Source organism: Amphiura filiformis, chromosome 17 (genome assembly GCF_039555335.1).
Source record: "Amphiura filiformis chromosome 17, Afil_fr2py, whole genome shotgun sequence".
NCBI lineage: Eukaryota > Metazoa > Echinodermata > Ophiuroidea > Amphilepidida > Amphiuridae > Amphiura > Amphiura filiformis.
In genome coordinates, this window is record NC_092644.1 from 50,343,288 (window position 1) to 50,356,968 (window position 13,681).

The 13,681-nt window shown below is 35.8% G+C and overlaps 2 protein-coding genes across 2 annotated transcripts in view; both read right to left on the minus strand.

Annotated features, from left to right (window-relative positions):
• Positions 1–13,681, minus strand: part of LOC140137266 (NLR family CARD domain-containing protein 4-like) — a 217,720-nt gene that overhangs the window by 117,333 nt on the left and 86,706 nt on the right. The window lies entirely within an intron of this gene.
• On the minus strand, positions 5,035–10,914 carry LOC140138274 (uncharacterized). The gene is made up of 5 exons (XM_072160187.1): positions 10,702–10,914; positions 9,125–9,245; positions 7,777–7,880; positions 5,531–6,595; positions 5,035–5,097 (listed from the first exon to the last, which is right to left on the minus strand). The coding sequence occupies exons 2-5, from the start codon at positions 9,195–9,197 to the stop codon at positions 5,035–5,037; spliced, it is 1,305 nt and encodes a 434-aa protein (XP_072016288.1). The 5' UTR covers positions 9,198–9,245; positions 10,702–10,914.

The following is a 13,681-nucleotide window of genomic DNA, read 5'->3' on the forward strand; positions in this document are numbered from 1 at the left end:
GACTCACCACCATCATAAGTGTTTTTACTTTCAGTTATGAGCTTTGGTTTTGATAGATCCATTGGCTGGTCCAATGAGTACCCTGTCCAAGTTGTTGACTCTGTTTTTGATAGATCCAGTGACTGATGGTTCAATGAACCCTCTGCCCTAGTTATGTGCTCTGTTTTTGATATATACAGTGACTGGTCCAATGAACACCCTGTCCCAGTTATGTGCTCTGTTTTTGATAGATCCTGTGACTGGTCCAATGAACACATGTGCTCTGTTTTTGATAGATCCAGTGACTGGTCCAATGAACAATCTGCCCCAGTGTTTTTACTTTCAGTTATGAGCTTTGGTTTTGATAGATCCATTGGCTGGTCCAATGAGTACCCTGTCCAAGTTGTTGACTCTGTTTTTGATAGATCCAGTGACTGATGGTTCAATGAACCCTCTGCCCTAGTTATGTGCTCTGTTTTTGATAGATCCAGTGACTGGTCCAATGAATACTCTGTCCCGGTTATGTGCTCTGTTTTTGATAGATCCAGTGACTGGTCCAATGAATACTCTGTCCTAGTTACATGTTTTTCATTTTCATGAACGCTTTGATGTTCTAACAAGAGAATCAATATAGGCACTATATTCTTCTTGCTATCTTCAGGCTTATTATAGCCAATACAAACATCAAATGGCCATTTGTGATCTTTATATACAGCCACTGTGTGTTGTATAATAGAGACCATCCCACCTTTTTCAACTAATCCACAACAGAATTTCAGAAGGTCAAATTTCCTCATTAACATCTTCCACGGTTTCAATTGAATCAAAATCTCTTTGAACTTATAACGATCTTTGGAATACAAACTTGCCCAGTACTTTGCTGCACAGAATTCTTGAAAAGATTTATGAAGAAATGTTACAGCACTATTTATACTCAACCTTGACCTTATGCGTTCTCTAGTAAGCAGACCTGTTTCATACCCTAACTGATATAACGACTTTTCAAAGTCATTTTCAGCAAAGACAATCTTTTCTTTTTTGATATTGTCTTTACAACATAATCCCTCCAAAGCCAAACAACCTAATCTAGAAATAACTCCAGCAAACTCTCCTTCTATTTTGTCTTGTTCATCTATATCTTTACCTTGCCTCCTACAATACTTCCTCCATAAAAAGAGGACAAAATCTTGATACAATTCTGATTGTGTATCTCGTAATTTTTGCTCATCTTCCCAAAGAAGACACATTAACATTAGCATTACTGGTGTTTTTGACAAGGTGGTAAGTCTTTCAGATTCACTTATTCTTTCTTTCAGCCCTTGAACCATCTCCTTCTTACCACTGAAGAATTTTTTCATATACAATTTAACATTTGTAGATGAAAATCCTGAAACATCTACTAGTAGGTAGCTGGATTGATGTATTTGCAAATCTTTGTGAGGCCGAGTTGATAGAATTGTGCGACATTCACGAAATCTTTTAAATGCAAGAATTTCTTGTAAGGTCCCATCAGTGCTAGAAAGGTCACTGGCTGCATATTCATCAAAACCATCCAATAGGAGAAGGATTAGCTGAGGATTTGATTCAATATATGCTTCTAGGCCTTCTCTTGACACTTTGGTGTTGATTTCAAAGATTTGTGCAAAGATTTCATCAATAAAGCTACCACTTTTAACTTCACGTAAACTTAAGATGAACAACAATTGATATTTGGCAAGTGGGGAGTCACTTTTTTTGCTGTGACCAAGTGTAAGCCAACTTAGCCAACAAAGTTGACTTCCCACTGCCAGCTACTCCCTTAACTAGTATCCGTGTTGCTGGCACATCATCTGAAATTTGGAGACTTACAAGATCTTCATTCTTTGGCAGCAATGTGGTACCTTTTCTTGACCCTTTTTTTAACTTCAAAGTGACATATATATCATTCATATCCTTTGACTCATCACACCATGGCAATAATTGTACTCGGCTCATTTTGTGGCGATAGAATGTTATCAGCTGTTTCTTGCACTCCTCCAAGTTGAATGCTGAAGATAAGTATGCTGTAGGCGATGAGAAAATAAATAGATATGAATTAATTTGAACAATTTCTTATGTGTAAATAAGGCCTAAAAAGGCCATATTTTGCTGGACTCAGGCGGTCTCTGAGTCCTGTACATCCGATTCAGAGTCAGAGTCCTTGAAAAAAGAACTTGAGTACTGAAGCCTTCTGGATATTCTCTGGACCAAAACCACTACCTTCTCAGTATTTGATGATTTTTAGCACTTGCACCATTTTAAGCTCTGGTAACCTAAGTATGTCATTACCATACTGAACACCCTTTCGCCCAGTGAATAGGCTAGTATAATGCAAGTTTTCCACAGCCGGTAAATTTTTCTGCAGCATATTCCACTGCAACAAAGGTCAAGAAGGAGAATAAAGCCACCAACTGTAAAAGGCTATAGTATTCCTACTTTTTTCAGTTGTGACAGATGCAGCAAAATAAATTCCTCAGTGGCTAAATGTTTTGCAGCAAAATGTAGAGGAGAATGAATCCCTGAACAAAGCTAATCACTTAATGGAAGAACTGGAAGTCACAGTGAAAAATGGATGCCTAAAATTATGACATCTGTCTCAACAGAACACCCGGAAAAACAGTACACTGGCTGTAAAACTGCTTGAACACAGCCCAGATACTTCCATTGACAACTTTTTGTTAGATATATCTCATTATCATCAATCATTCACTATTATACATAGCTGTGTTTGTGTGTTGAGCCAGGGATCTCATGTTGACCATGCTAATTTGCAACACATAAAACGTTTAAAGTGGAGCGTCATTCTTAAGGAATGTTGAGCGTGCCATACAAGTGGATGGGCTCTAATTTTGCTTGCTCCTCATGTCAAATCAATGCCACATTTTAATCTTATAAAGATACCCTTAGTGCTGTGGGGTTCGAAATGTTGGACATATGTCTTTGTGCTGCTGAGTCCTACATTTTCAAGATGTAATCATCTTTTTATAACATTGAACAAAATTTACAAAGGGGCACATCTCATATGCTCTCTAGGTTAGGTACAATCTTATTTGGTCCTATAGCATTATTGGTGCCCTGATAGGCACTGATAGCTCTTTCTAATGTACCTGAACATTTGAATAGTGGTTATGTTTTTTATTTATATGAAAAATAATAACACTGTGCAAATGTTAATTATTACATCACCAGGGTATGATAGAAAGATTCATCGGTACCTAAGCGGGCACCGATAGTAATATTAGACCAAATTAGATGTGGTGCCTTACATGTATTACCTTGTGAAACGAGGCTCCATTGTTTCTCTATAATTTCTTTGGCTTCAATGAAACCACATTCTTTCAAAGCATCTATAAATGCTCTTCTCGTAGCTTTCTCTCCACTAGTTTGTTGCCAGGATTGTAACACTTTAATTGCTTGGAGTTGAAAATCTCTGGTGTCTGCTCTCCTCTCAGCATTCTCAACATCTGATGACTGAATACCAAGTTGTCTAAAGAGATGCTTTTGTTGATCGCGTCCAAGTTTGGCTTTGTATACTATATCATTAATATCACTAGGTGATAGCTTCTCAATACCTGTAGTAGGACACACAATGTGATACAAATAATCTTTAGTAACATAACAAATGTGCTATGTAATAATGTTTTATTTATAGCATGAAAATAGAAGTAATCAGAATTGAAACATTGTAATCAATGACAGACGTAACCTTACAGGTTAATATTTTGTCACTATTTTTTTGGGTTTGGGGAACAAAATGATTTTTTAAGCAACTTCAGAATTTTACAGATTTTTTGGGTCCTCAACGGATCTCAACGGAAGTCGGAAGTCCCTTTAACGCGGCTGTGTACTCTAGACATGTTTCTTTCTCGAAATATAACATCATAAAAAAAATATAAAATTTTATATTAATATAAAAATATAGTATCAAGATATGAATAGATTTCGCCCAAACTTCTCAAGGGGCTGTGGATTTACCCGGTGTTCACGTAATGTAAGGTAGAAAAACGAGAACTGCCGCATTCTCCTGTAATCTTCGATCAAAGTGCAAAATGTGACCACTTTAAACTTCAACGGCCTTTATTTCAATGTTCATTTTCTCGGTAAAATGACGATTTAGGTACACAATAACTCAATAAATACAGCATCTATTGATAAGCAATTATGCTCATCATAAAACGCATGATCGCCTTAAGAAACGGTTTTCTCATTTTTTTAATATTTTTATCTATTTACGATTTTAGGCATCATTTTGTGCAAATAGGCGTTTGTGAATTTTAAAAAGTTCATTTTGATGCCTTATATGGTCAATATCTCACAATAAGGCCAATATCAAAAAACTAAAAAAACCGTTTTTGGAATGGTGCCTCAAGATTAAGAAAAAAGCAAAACAAACATTTTTGGAAAGAGTGTTTTTTGTTATGATGTACCGAACAAAAATTGTCAAAAATTCACTTTTTGTGATTTTCTTCATAATTGTTGTTTTTACACCAAAACTGTACTTATATTGAGATTCATTGATGTCTTGCCTTTATAAAATGTATACTTTTATATGACTTGCGTGAATAATTACAAAGTTATGGCACTTTTACTACATGCGTATCTGAGAGTACACAGCTACCTTAAAAGGCATGTAATTTGTTGTCATTATTTAATCAGAGGCAACCAAAAGTTTCGCATTGATGTGAAAGACAAATTTAATTAATTAAATCAAATTTTCACCATTATTTTAATATTAAAATATGTTTTGATGAATCCAAGTGTGTGAAAATATTGGATCCAACACATATATCTTCCTCCTTTACATACATTTTGGTAAGGTAATAAAAACCTGAATTCATGTGTAAGGCTGTGTATTCATAGATATGCAATGCATACTTGTCCTTAAACTTTCAAAACACCCCATTTTGTATCTTATTTCATGATGTTTGGGCTTGACAAACACCTTTTATTTAGCAAGTTCACCTATTTACATTCCAATAATATACCTCTCAAGGTACGAAGTCACACTATCTAAGGCGATAAGGAATCAACAGCTTATCAAAACTCACCTTTCCTCTCCGCATCACATACATCAACTATGGGTGCATCTACAGGACCACCCTGAAAGAACAACAACAACAAAAAAGTCATAGAAATATACCCATTTGAAGTTGTTACAAACCTCAAATCTGAATTAAAGAATGCTTCTCCAAAACCTTTCTCCAGCACCACTGTGTTAGATTATTATTTCAATTATTTTATATTTTGGTGCACTTATAAAGCAGACATTTTGGATTAATTGGTGCAAAATGATGTAAATTAAGACCATATGCACTAGATACAGCTTTCGAGGATGTGAAAGTCTTACTGTTTTAAATGTAAGGACGTTTTGTGCATAATGTTGACATTTTTTTACTAAAGTGTTAATTTTCAGTTCACTTTTGACAACAGTGCATGATTCAAAAAATATGCAAGCAAAAGGTATATTTTTTGCACTATTGTTTAGAGCACATCAGGCTAGGGAAGGTTTTCTTATTGTTGCATTACTACTTACACATGATCCAGAGGTTTCTTCAACAGATGGACCAGACTTCTTCACATCTTCATCCGATCCCAAAACTGAAGTAGCAGCGTCTTTGTTTCGTGTCGAATTGTTTTTCTTCTTATAACTCGTATCAACATCATCCTCTGAAGAGTTATCTTTCTTTTTCTTGGGCTTCAGTTTTTTCTTCTTTGGCTGCAGGTCTGGTGAGTCAGAGTTGCTTTCCTCATATATCTCGACACTATCTGCCTTCTTTTTCTTCTTCCTTTCAGATTTCCTCTTCTTTGGCTGAATGTCATCTTCATATGTTATGAGATCATCACTATCCTGCTTTTTTTCCTCCTTCCTCGCAGGTTTTCTCCTTTCAACTTCATCCTCTGTGTAGTTATCTTTCTTTCTCTCACACATATGTTCTTTCTTCTTTGGTTGCACATCTGACAAGTCAGAGCTGCTTTCTGCATATGTCACAAGATTGACACTATCTGCCTTAGTTTTCTCTTTCCTGGGAGATTTCCCCTTCTTTGGCTGCACATCATCCACAGATGTCACAATATCGGCACTATCCAGCTTCATTTTCTTCTTCCTTGCAGATTTCCCCTTCTTTGGTTGCACATCATCCACAGATGTCATGAGATCGGCACTATCCCGCTTCTTTTTCTCCTTCCTTGAGGATTTCCCCTTCTTTTTCTTCTTGCAATCATCTTCATCATCACCTTTATCTTTGCATTCACCCTCCACCTCATTATCATCTTCATCACCATCTTCCCATCCTGATTTCTTTTCCCTCTTCTTGGCCCTCCTTTTTTTACGTTTATCTCGTCTCTTTAATTTCAAGTGGGACATGAGTTTGTCACATTCCTGCTGTAGATCAGCAAGTGTGGCCGGATTGCACACATAACATAACCACTGTTCATCCTCCAAGATCTTGCTAATCTCAGCGTGACCTAGGTTAGTTTTGATGCAACTTTTGCAAATGGCTTTTGGACAAGAGGCACAGTAGATGAGATGTCCTCCTCCTCCACACCATGTACATTGTCCTTCTGATCCTTTATTATCTTTTAGATACTGGTGACAATGCTAGAAAGAGAGTATATAAAAAAATGGTAAATGTCACAAAGTATTATGGTCCCTCAGGGTTTGTCGCTCAAACCACACACTAGTATGTGAATTGTGAAACATGCTGGACCTTTTATACAGGTTCTTTTTTACACAATTGAAATTGGTTCTTCTTTATGAGCATTTAAGTGCCTAAAATGAGGCAATAGCACCCTTTCCGGACAGCCTCCTCTAATCTGCATCTCCATAGACTTTACATGTAAAAATATGTAAAGGTCCATTAAAAAATAACCCCACACAAGTATGCCATAGAATGTGCACAAAATGCTAATTGAGCAAGTACAAATGCAATGCACTAGTTTTCGAGAGGGGCTATACAAATTATTTTTTATGTATTGTATGTCACTGGTATGCATGGTCTTTTCAAACATAAAATGTCCATCTGAAACTTAGGTGCAGAGTTCAGCATATTCAGCTTCATTTATGACATGATTGATCAGTCTTAAATAAAGAATTCCCCATTTGGAGCTCCATCTTGTTTAATATTGCATCAAATTTTACGTCAATATTATAATAGATGGACTTTTCTCTAGCATGGCCCACAAAATAGTCAATTCAAATTGCCAAAACAATTTTCCAATCATGCAAATTGGAGTATTTTAGTTCCAAAACCTATAACTTGGCCCAATTTTAGTTCACAAGACCCATCAAAAATGTTGAAATTTCAGTTCATCAAGCCCCTATTTTGCCCAAAATCAGTTCTTGGTTCCCAAAGTTCAGCGCTCCGTGCCGCACACCCTACGGAAATTCCAATTGAGTGTCCCCCGGAGTACGAGATGGAGTATAGAGAATATATATCTGTTAAAATGTGTGTTGTATGTATATGATCCCCATAAAACAGAATAATGTGCAAAATTGCTGAATTTAAAATCTCTGACTGTGCCTTTAAGACAGTGGCGTAGCATCATATGGGAACATGCAGACTCCATTCAGAGTCATATTCCATAGATATATTACCAAAAACAAATTACCCCTAAATCAGACCCATGGCCCCTCAATCAGTCCTTGTGCCCCCCCCCCCCTAATTGGATAACTCATGCTATGGCATGTACTGCTTCAAGAACCCTAGAGGATCAAGCAAATGATCAAGTCCATAGACATAAAGCCCACATTATACAAACATTAATTTGACTGCAGCTTACCCTGCATATTAGAACTCCAAGTAGTGAATGCTTGAACACATGCTTTGGGTTGTTGTGGTTCAACTGCTCATGACAAGAGGTACACTTGTAGGTTTCTTCTAGATCTAAATCAACAAACAAAAACACAATACATGATGTAAAGTCAAATGCCTTGCTTGCATGCCCGGTCCCCGCACTCCGTGCATCCGCGTGTATTCATGCTCGTCGAAAATTTCGCGAAATAGAGGGTGTTTTCAGATGAAGAAATGTGATTCGCAAAACACACAAAAAAGGGTGTTTTTTCAAACCACATGTTCGCGAAACTGAAAAAAAAGGGTATTTTTATCGAGCAGCCTACGCGTTTCTACCAGAAAAGTGTATATTAGAAATATCGTTCGCGTTTTAGCGAAAATAGGGGTATTGTCGAAGGGCAAATAATTCGTGAAATTGTTAAAAAAAGGGGTGTTTTTCCCCTAAAAACTTCGCGAAATGAGATGCAAAAGGGGGTGTTTTAAAGTTCACCGACAAGCATGAATACCCGCGGATGAACGGAGTGCGGGGGCCGGTCTTGCATGGTTTAAACTTTTTTTCTGTAGTACCACTGCACTGTTGAAAAACAAGCATATTCTCCAGTCTATGAAATAAGGCAACTTGCTGTTGTTCGCAAGTGCAAGGGTGTTTGTTCACCAGTTGTGTTTCAGTGGTCTCGGATTCTCGGATTGGTGAATCAAGTCAAGTCAAGTCTTTTTAAGTCTCTGACTCAAGTCGCCAAAATATATGACCTGGGTCAACATCTTAAAGACCAACCGTATTAAACAAACAAACAAACAAAGCAAATAAATCGTTCATCAAACAAAAATCTAAATTAATACATTTTTTTAAATTCGCAATATAATACACATTTTATGGCAAATGATTAACAATTTATATTTTTGAAATTTAACAGTCCTCAAAGTAAATTATATAAATCTGATGATATGTACTTAAAGTCTATGTAGCTGGGATGAAAAGCCAACGATCAATTGAAAATTTTGACCTTTTGTATTGAAGATATCTAGATTTATTTATTTTTATTTTTATATAGATTTTTTACCCCAAACACCAAAATATTTAGGTCTTTTTGGGAAAAAAAATGTACCCCCAGAATTAAAAAGTAACACATATTGTAGGCATTCTTTCTTGCATTTTACATTTTTTCGCTGATAGATACCCAGAAAGGGGCAATTTGGGCCCTTTCTTCACAAAATTGTCTTCAAGGGGAACTACCCAGCATGCCCAGGGCTCCCCAAGAATTACCAGCGCTATTCCAGTTCTATTACTTCCCCCAGGCAATTTACCCTTCATTGCCCATTGGCTGGGACAAACTTACCCTGGTTAAGTCTTCTTCTTTTTGTGCTTGGTCTTGCCTCTTCTTCATCTGACCCATCATTAGTTGTTGCCATAGCAACTTCACCAGGATTGGTTATTTGTTATGGATGGGAACTACTTATCTGAAATATACAATATAAATTCCATAAGGCCCTAAAAAAGGTTTGTGTCTTAAACATTTTTCACAAGCTAAGTGCTAACTGCTATGTGGGATTTTCACAGGCATAGATCCGGGGGAATGGGGTATAAATCCCCCTGATATTTTTCCAGGGGGATGGTCCATACAATCATCCCCCCAATGTTGACACCTGTATGTGGGTTTTTGACGCACATTTATTCCACTTCAACACCATATTTCACCAGTTTAGCTTCAATATGGCAAAATTTTCAAGCGCTTTGCATGCATTTGTAACATAAACTTATTCAGTCGCCAAAAGATGATGTGGATTCCCTATACTTCAAGAAATGTTTCCAATCTCATCCCCCCAATGTCAAGGGCTTTATTCCTGGTGGGGATGTCTTTCCCATCTTTTGGCAAAATGACCCATTTTTGTTGACAAATGTCCCCCCTCCCACATTTCAAGATGGATTGATACTAATGTTAGGTGTGTGTATTTAGCCCACTTCTTATTTTTGCTGCTACAAATTCACTTTTTTTCAGTAGCTAAAAACAAGCCTGTAAAAAAAAGGCCAGTGCAATATAGGTCTACATGATAGGATGAATTTCACATACTTTATAGTTAAATATGCATGCAAGTTTGAGATACCTTTTTTTTGGGGGGGGTCCTGCATGTATGTGTATGATGTGTTTTGTCCCAGAAATTTTACAAATGTTAGTAATTATTTATGTACAAGTTATTACTATTCAGTTGAGGTTACATACCACTAATACTAATAGGCTTGCATGGGCGATACATGAAAATACGGCAAGGAACTATGTGGGTCATCTGAAAAGGCTGCTTTAAAATCACTGAAAACTGTAGAGGTTTTGATCATTTGGCATCTAAATAATCTAGTTTCATCTGGTATTGTGGGCGTTAACTGAAAGAGTTCTGAATATTGTGCAAAAGCAATTGGTGGCATTGAGCCTGAAGGGTTTGCATAAAAAAGCAGATTATGATGATGTGGATTGCCAATTACACTTACAAGTTACATAGGAATTTGTTTATTTGTTTTATGATATAAGCATGAGCTAATCAAATTGACTTATTTATCTCTTGAAGGGAGAGCGTTATCTCTTGAAGGGATTTTAAAAAACCCAAATAAATAAAAAACAAACAAACAAAAATCTTTGAAACATGTGGCCAACAAAAATAAGCAAATGCTTGTTTCCTCTATTCTTGTTGTGCGACTGTTGAATTATGATTTTGTTCAAATAATTTCCCATGTATATTATTTCTATAAGGTATGAGCATGACATATCAAATGATTGCATATTTTCTTTGTAATGTTCAATACGTACGATGACACCATTTTCTTTTGTCCCTTTTTGTGATCGGTACATGAAATACTTCATGTACCGGTACATAAGTTCATTACCATGTCTAATACTTTCTACAAAATAAAAATACAACTTACCTGTAAAAGATATGATACTGTACAAATGTATATGATGGTATACACTGGGTTTGGTTTGATAATGCAAATCATAGAGTGAAAAATTGTCCTATTGCATGGTGAACAAATAAAATGAACTAATATGGATTTAGGGAAAATCCAAACTGTGCTGCTGTGTCATGTGATTATATGCTGTGTGAACCACACGTACGTGGACGTCCTACTATGTATACATCCTGGTGTACATGCACAATGTTACAGATAAGATTTGAACCAAGATTTGAACTTCAGTGTTGCCAAACATATTCAGTCCATGTTGCAGGCATGACACTTGAAATATCACACAAATCAACAAAAATCCACCCATAAATTATTGTCAAAAATCAATTAGTGGGATTTTAAGTCCAGGTTTGTATAAAATTTATGATTTCCTGTGAGATAACTAAAATCAGTTTCAAAACTCTATTCTTTGTTGCTTTTGAAACAGGCAGTGAAAGGGAAAAATAACTTTTTTCTGCCCATATGATGTAGTCACTCAAAAGTAGCTAAAGTCATGAAATAAGCTAGGCCAAGAAAAAAAATTGTTTGCTTGCCCTCAAATGAATATTAACAATTGGGTCGGTCGGTCTGGATTTCTTTTTTTCTTCTTTTTTTTTTTTTTAATTACTAGCAAACTCTACTGTTTGTATTAATTAAGGCTCAAAATATTAAAAATCGGAAAATTTTGGTGTCAAAATGAATCAACTAACATTATAAAACAACTAAAATGTTGAAGAAATACATTTATTTTAACATCTTCAGAATGCAAAATTTGGAAAGAAAAAAACTTTTTCAGGAATTTCCAAAAATAGGGTCGGTATTCTTTTGTACAGTAAATAGAAAAAAGATTTTTTTTCTGATTTCCAAAATTAGGGTCGGTCGGTTGAAGCAAACATCTTTTTTTTAAATAGCTGTGGCCAATTTCAAGCCGCGAGATGATAGTTCAAAGTCCCCCAATTGGGCTACCAAATCACAGGTTTGGCAACCCTGCAAGTCCCCCAATTGGGCTACCAAATCACAGGTTTGACAACCCTACAAGCAGCCCAATTGGGCTACCAAATCACAGGTTTGGCAACCCTACAAGCAGCCCAATTGGGATACCAAATCACAGGTTTGGCAACCCTGCAAACAGCTTATGATGTCAACTTTTGATATGCCTAAGTAGGCCTAAATTAGTTCATTGCATTGCTTTGTCGATGTCATTGCCATGGACACATTTTCTATAGAAATATTTAAAGGGACAACCGGAGTTTTGCTAAGAGTATAAACTCTAATTTCTAGATTTTTGGTATTTTTACAACAATGTGTTGATATTCTGTCATATGTGACCATCCACCACGAAGTGGTAGTAAAGTCGGCTCTAGATCATTTTCTGTTTATTGCAGATTTTGAAAGAATTTACTTTCAGCTTTAAAATGACACCTCAACCAGCTTCATCTGACATCTGGAAGTGAAGTTATGGTTCATCAAAGGTCAAATTTCTACTATATTTTACATAGAAATCCATATACTGTTTTTGATTGCATCTCAAAATGGAAAATGCCGACTTTACGACCAGTTTGTGGTGGATGTTCACATATTTGAATATAAAGACATCTGACATTCAACAATGAAGAAAGCATTTAGGCTCGACACCTGGTTTATGCGGGGGTTTATGAGTTGAAAACCAAAGTTTTTAAAAAAAACTTGGGTTTTTGAATTGAGAAACCAAGTTGATAAAATCAAGCAATAAAGCCAAATAATTTTCATATAAACTTTTTTGATGTCCCTTTTTATGATAGTAAGGATTTGAAAAGTTTACTTTACCTTTCATAAATATGAGTTAAGGACAAGTTATGGTTAGAATAATATTTGAAAAAATATTGCACAAATTAATGTTCAACATAAGGTTTCACATAACATTTGTGTGTCTCTTAAATGAACCAGGAACTTTAGTTTGAAAGTTACTAGTAATATTTGAATAAGAATTTTGATATGGTTTACATGTTTCTCACAATAATGGTACACATCTGTGATCCTATTCTTGCCATACCCATACAGGCAGTGTGCTCATCATGACATTTCTGGGCTCATTTCATCGAAGTCCCCATCTTAAACTCAGTGGGGACAATTAAGACTCCAAGATCAAATTTATCAACATAAGTACAAGTGTATAAACATCAAAATACATCCTTTTTCAAATTTCAAATCAATTTTATTATGTATTATCAGCATTAACAATCAAAAAATGCACATTTGCTCCATGAAAAGCTTATAAAAATACAAACATACAGAACTACATTATTACAAAATATAAATGGTACTGGTAGCCTAGATTGCACATTGCATGTTATAAAACTTATTCAAATGTTTGTTAAGAAAATATATTGCTAAATATTTACATGATATCATATTGTACAAACAAACAGGTAGAATATATGTAAAACAAATAAATAGATTGCACATTGGAGGTTATAAAACTGATTCAAATGTTTGACAAGAAAATATATTAATTATGTACATAATTTGTGTACAAAAATATAAGAAAAGTATCATCTTGCATTTACAAATAAATATTTGTGGGGGTTGCTCCCCTTGATGACACCACTGGGTGGGAGAACATGTCTATGTTGGGAGAAGCCTCAACAAAATTGCACTGCGGGATACGAAGAAAGAAATGTTGGAAAAAGAAATAATCAATATCTGCTTGTTCACACGGGAGGGGGGAGGGGTACTCAGTACAAATGGCCATCCAGGGATGTGTTGCAAACTTGGATGGCATTTTCACCTTTTGGTATACAAATGACCTCCTTTTCTAGGCCAATTTTGGAATACGGATGGGTCTTTCTTTCAAAATTTTCTCAAATTTATTTCCGGAAAATAGCCCAATTTTACCTCATTGATTCCACCAAAATTGGGGGTAAAGTTGTAAAAACTAAATTTGGCTGAAAAATTCTCAGTGGTACACTCCTACCCAAAAATG

What these genes read in the sequence shown, in the direction of transcription:
- LOC140138274 (XM_072160187.1), bottom strand. Translation starts at nt 9,197, where the DNA reads ATGGCAACAACTAATGATGGGTCAGATGAAGAAGAGGCAAGACCAAGC. An exon ending in AAGAAGAAGACTTAACCAGG is followed by an intron (nt 7,881 to 9,124) that starts GTAAGTTTGTCC and finishes TTGTTGATTTAG; the next exon opens with ATCTAGAAGAAACCTACAAG. An exon ending in TTGGAGTTCTAATATGCAGG is followed by an intron (nt 6,596 to 7,776) that starts GTAAGCTGCAGT and finishes CTCTCTTTCTAG; the next exon opens with CATTGTCACCAGTATCTAAA.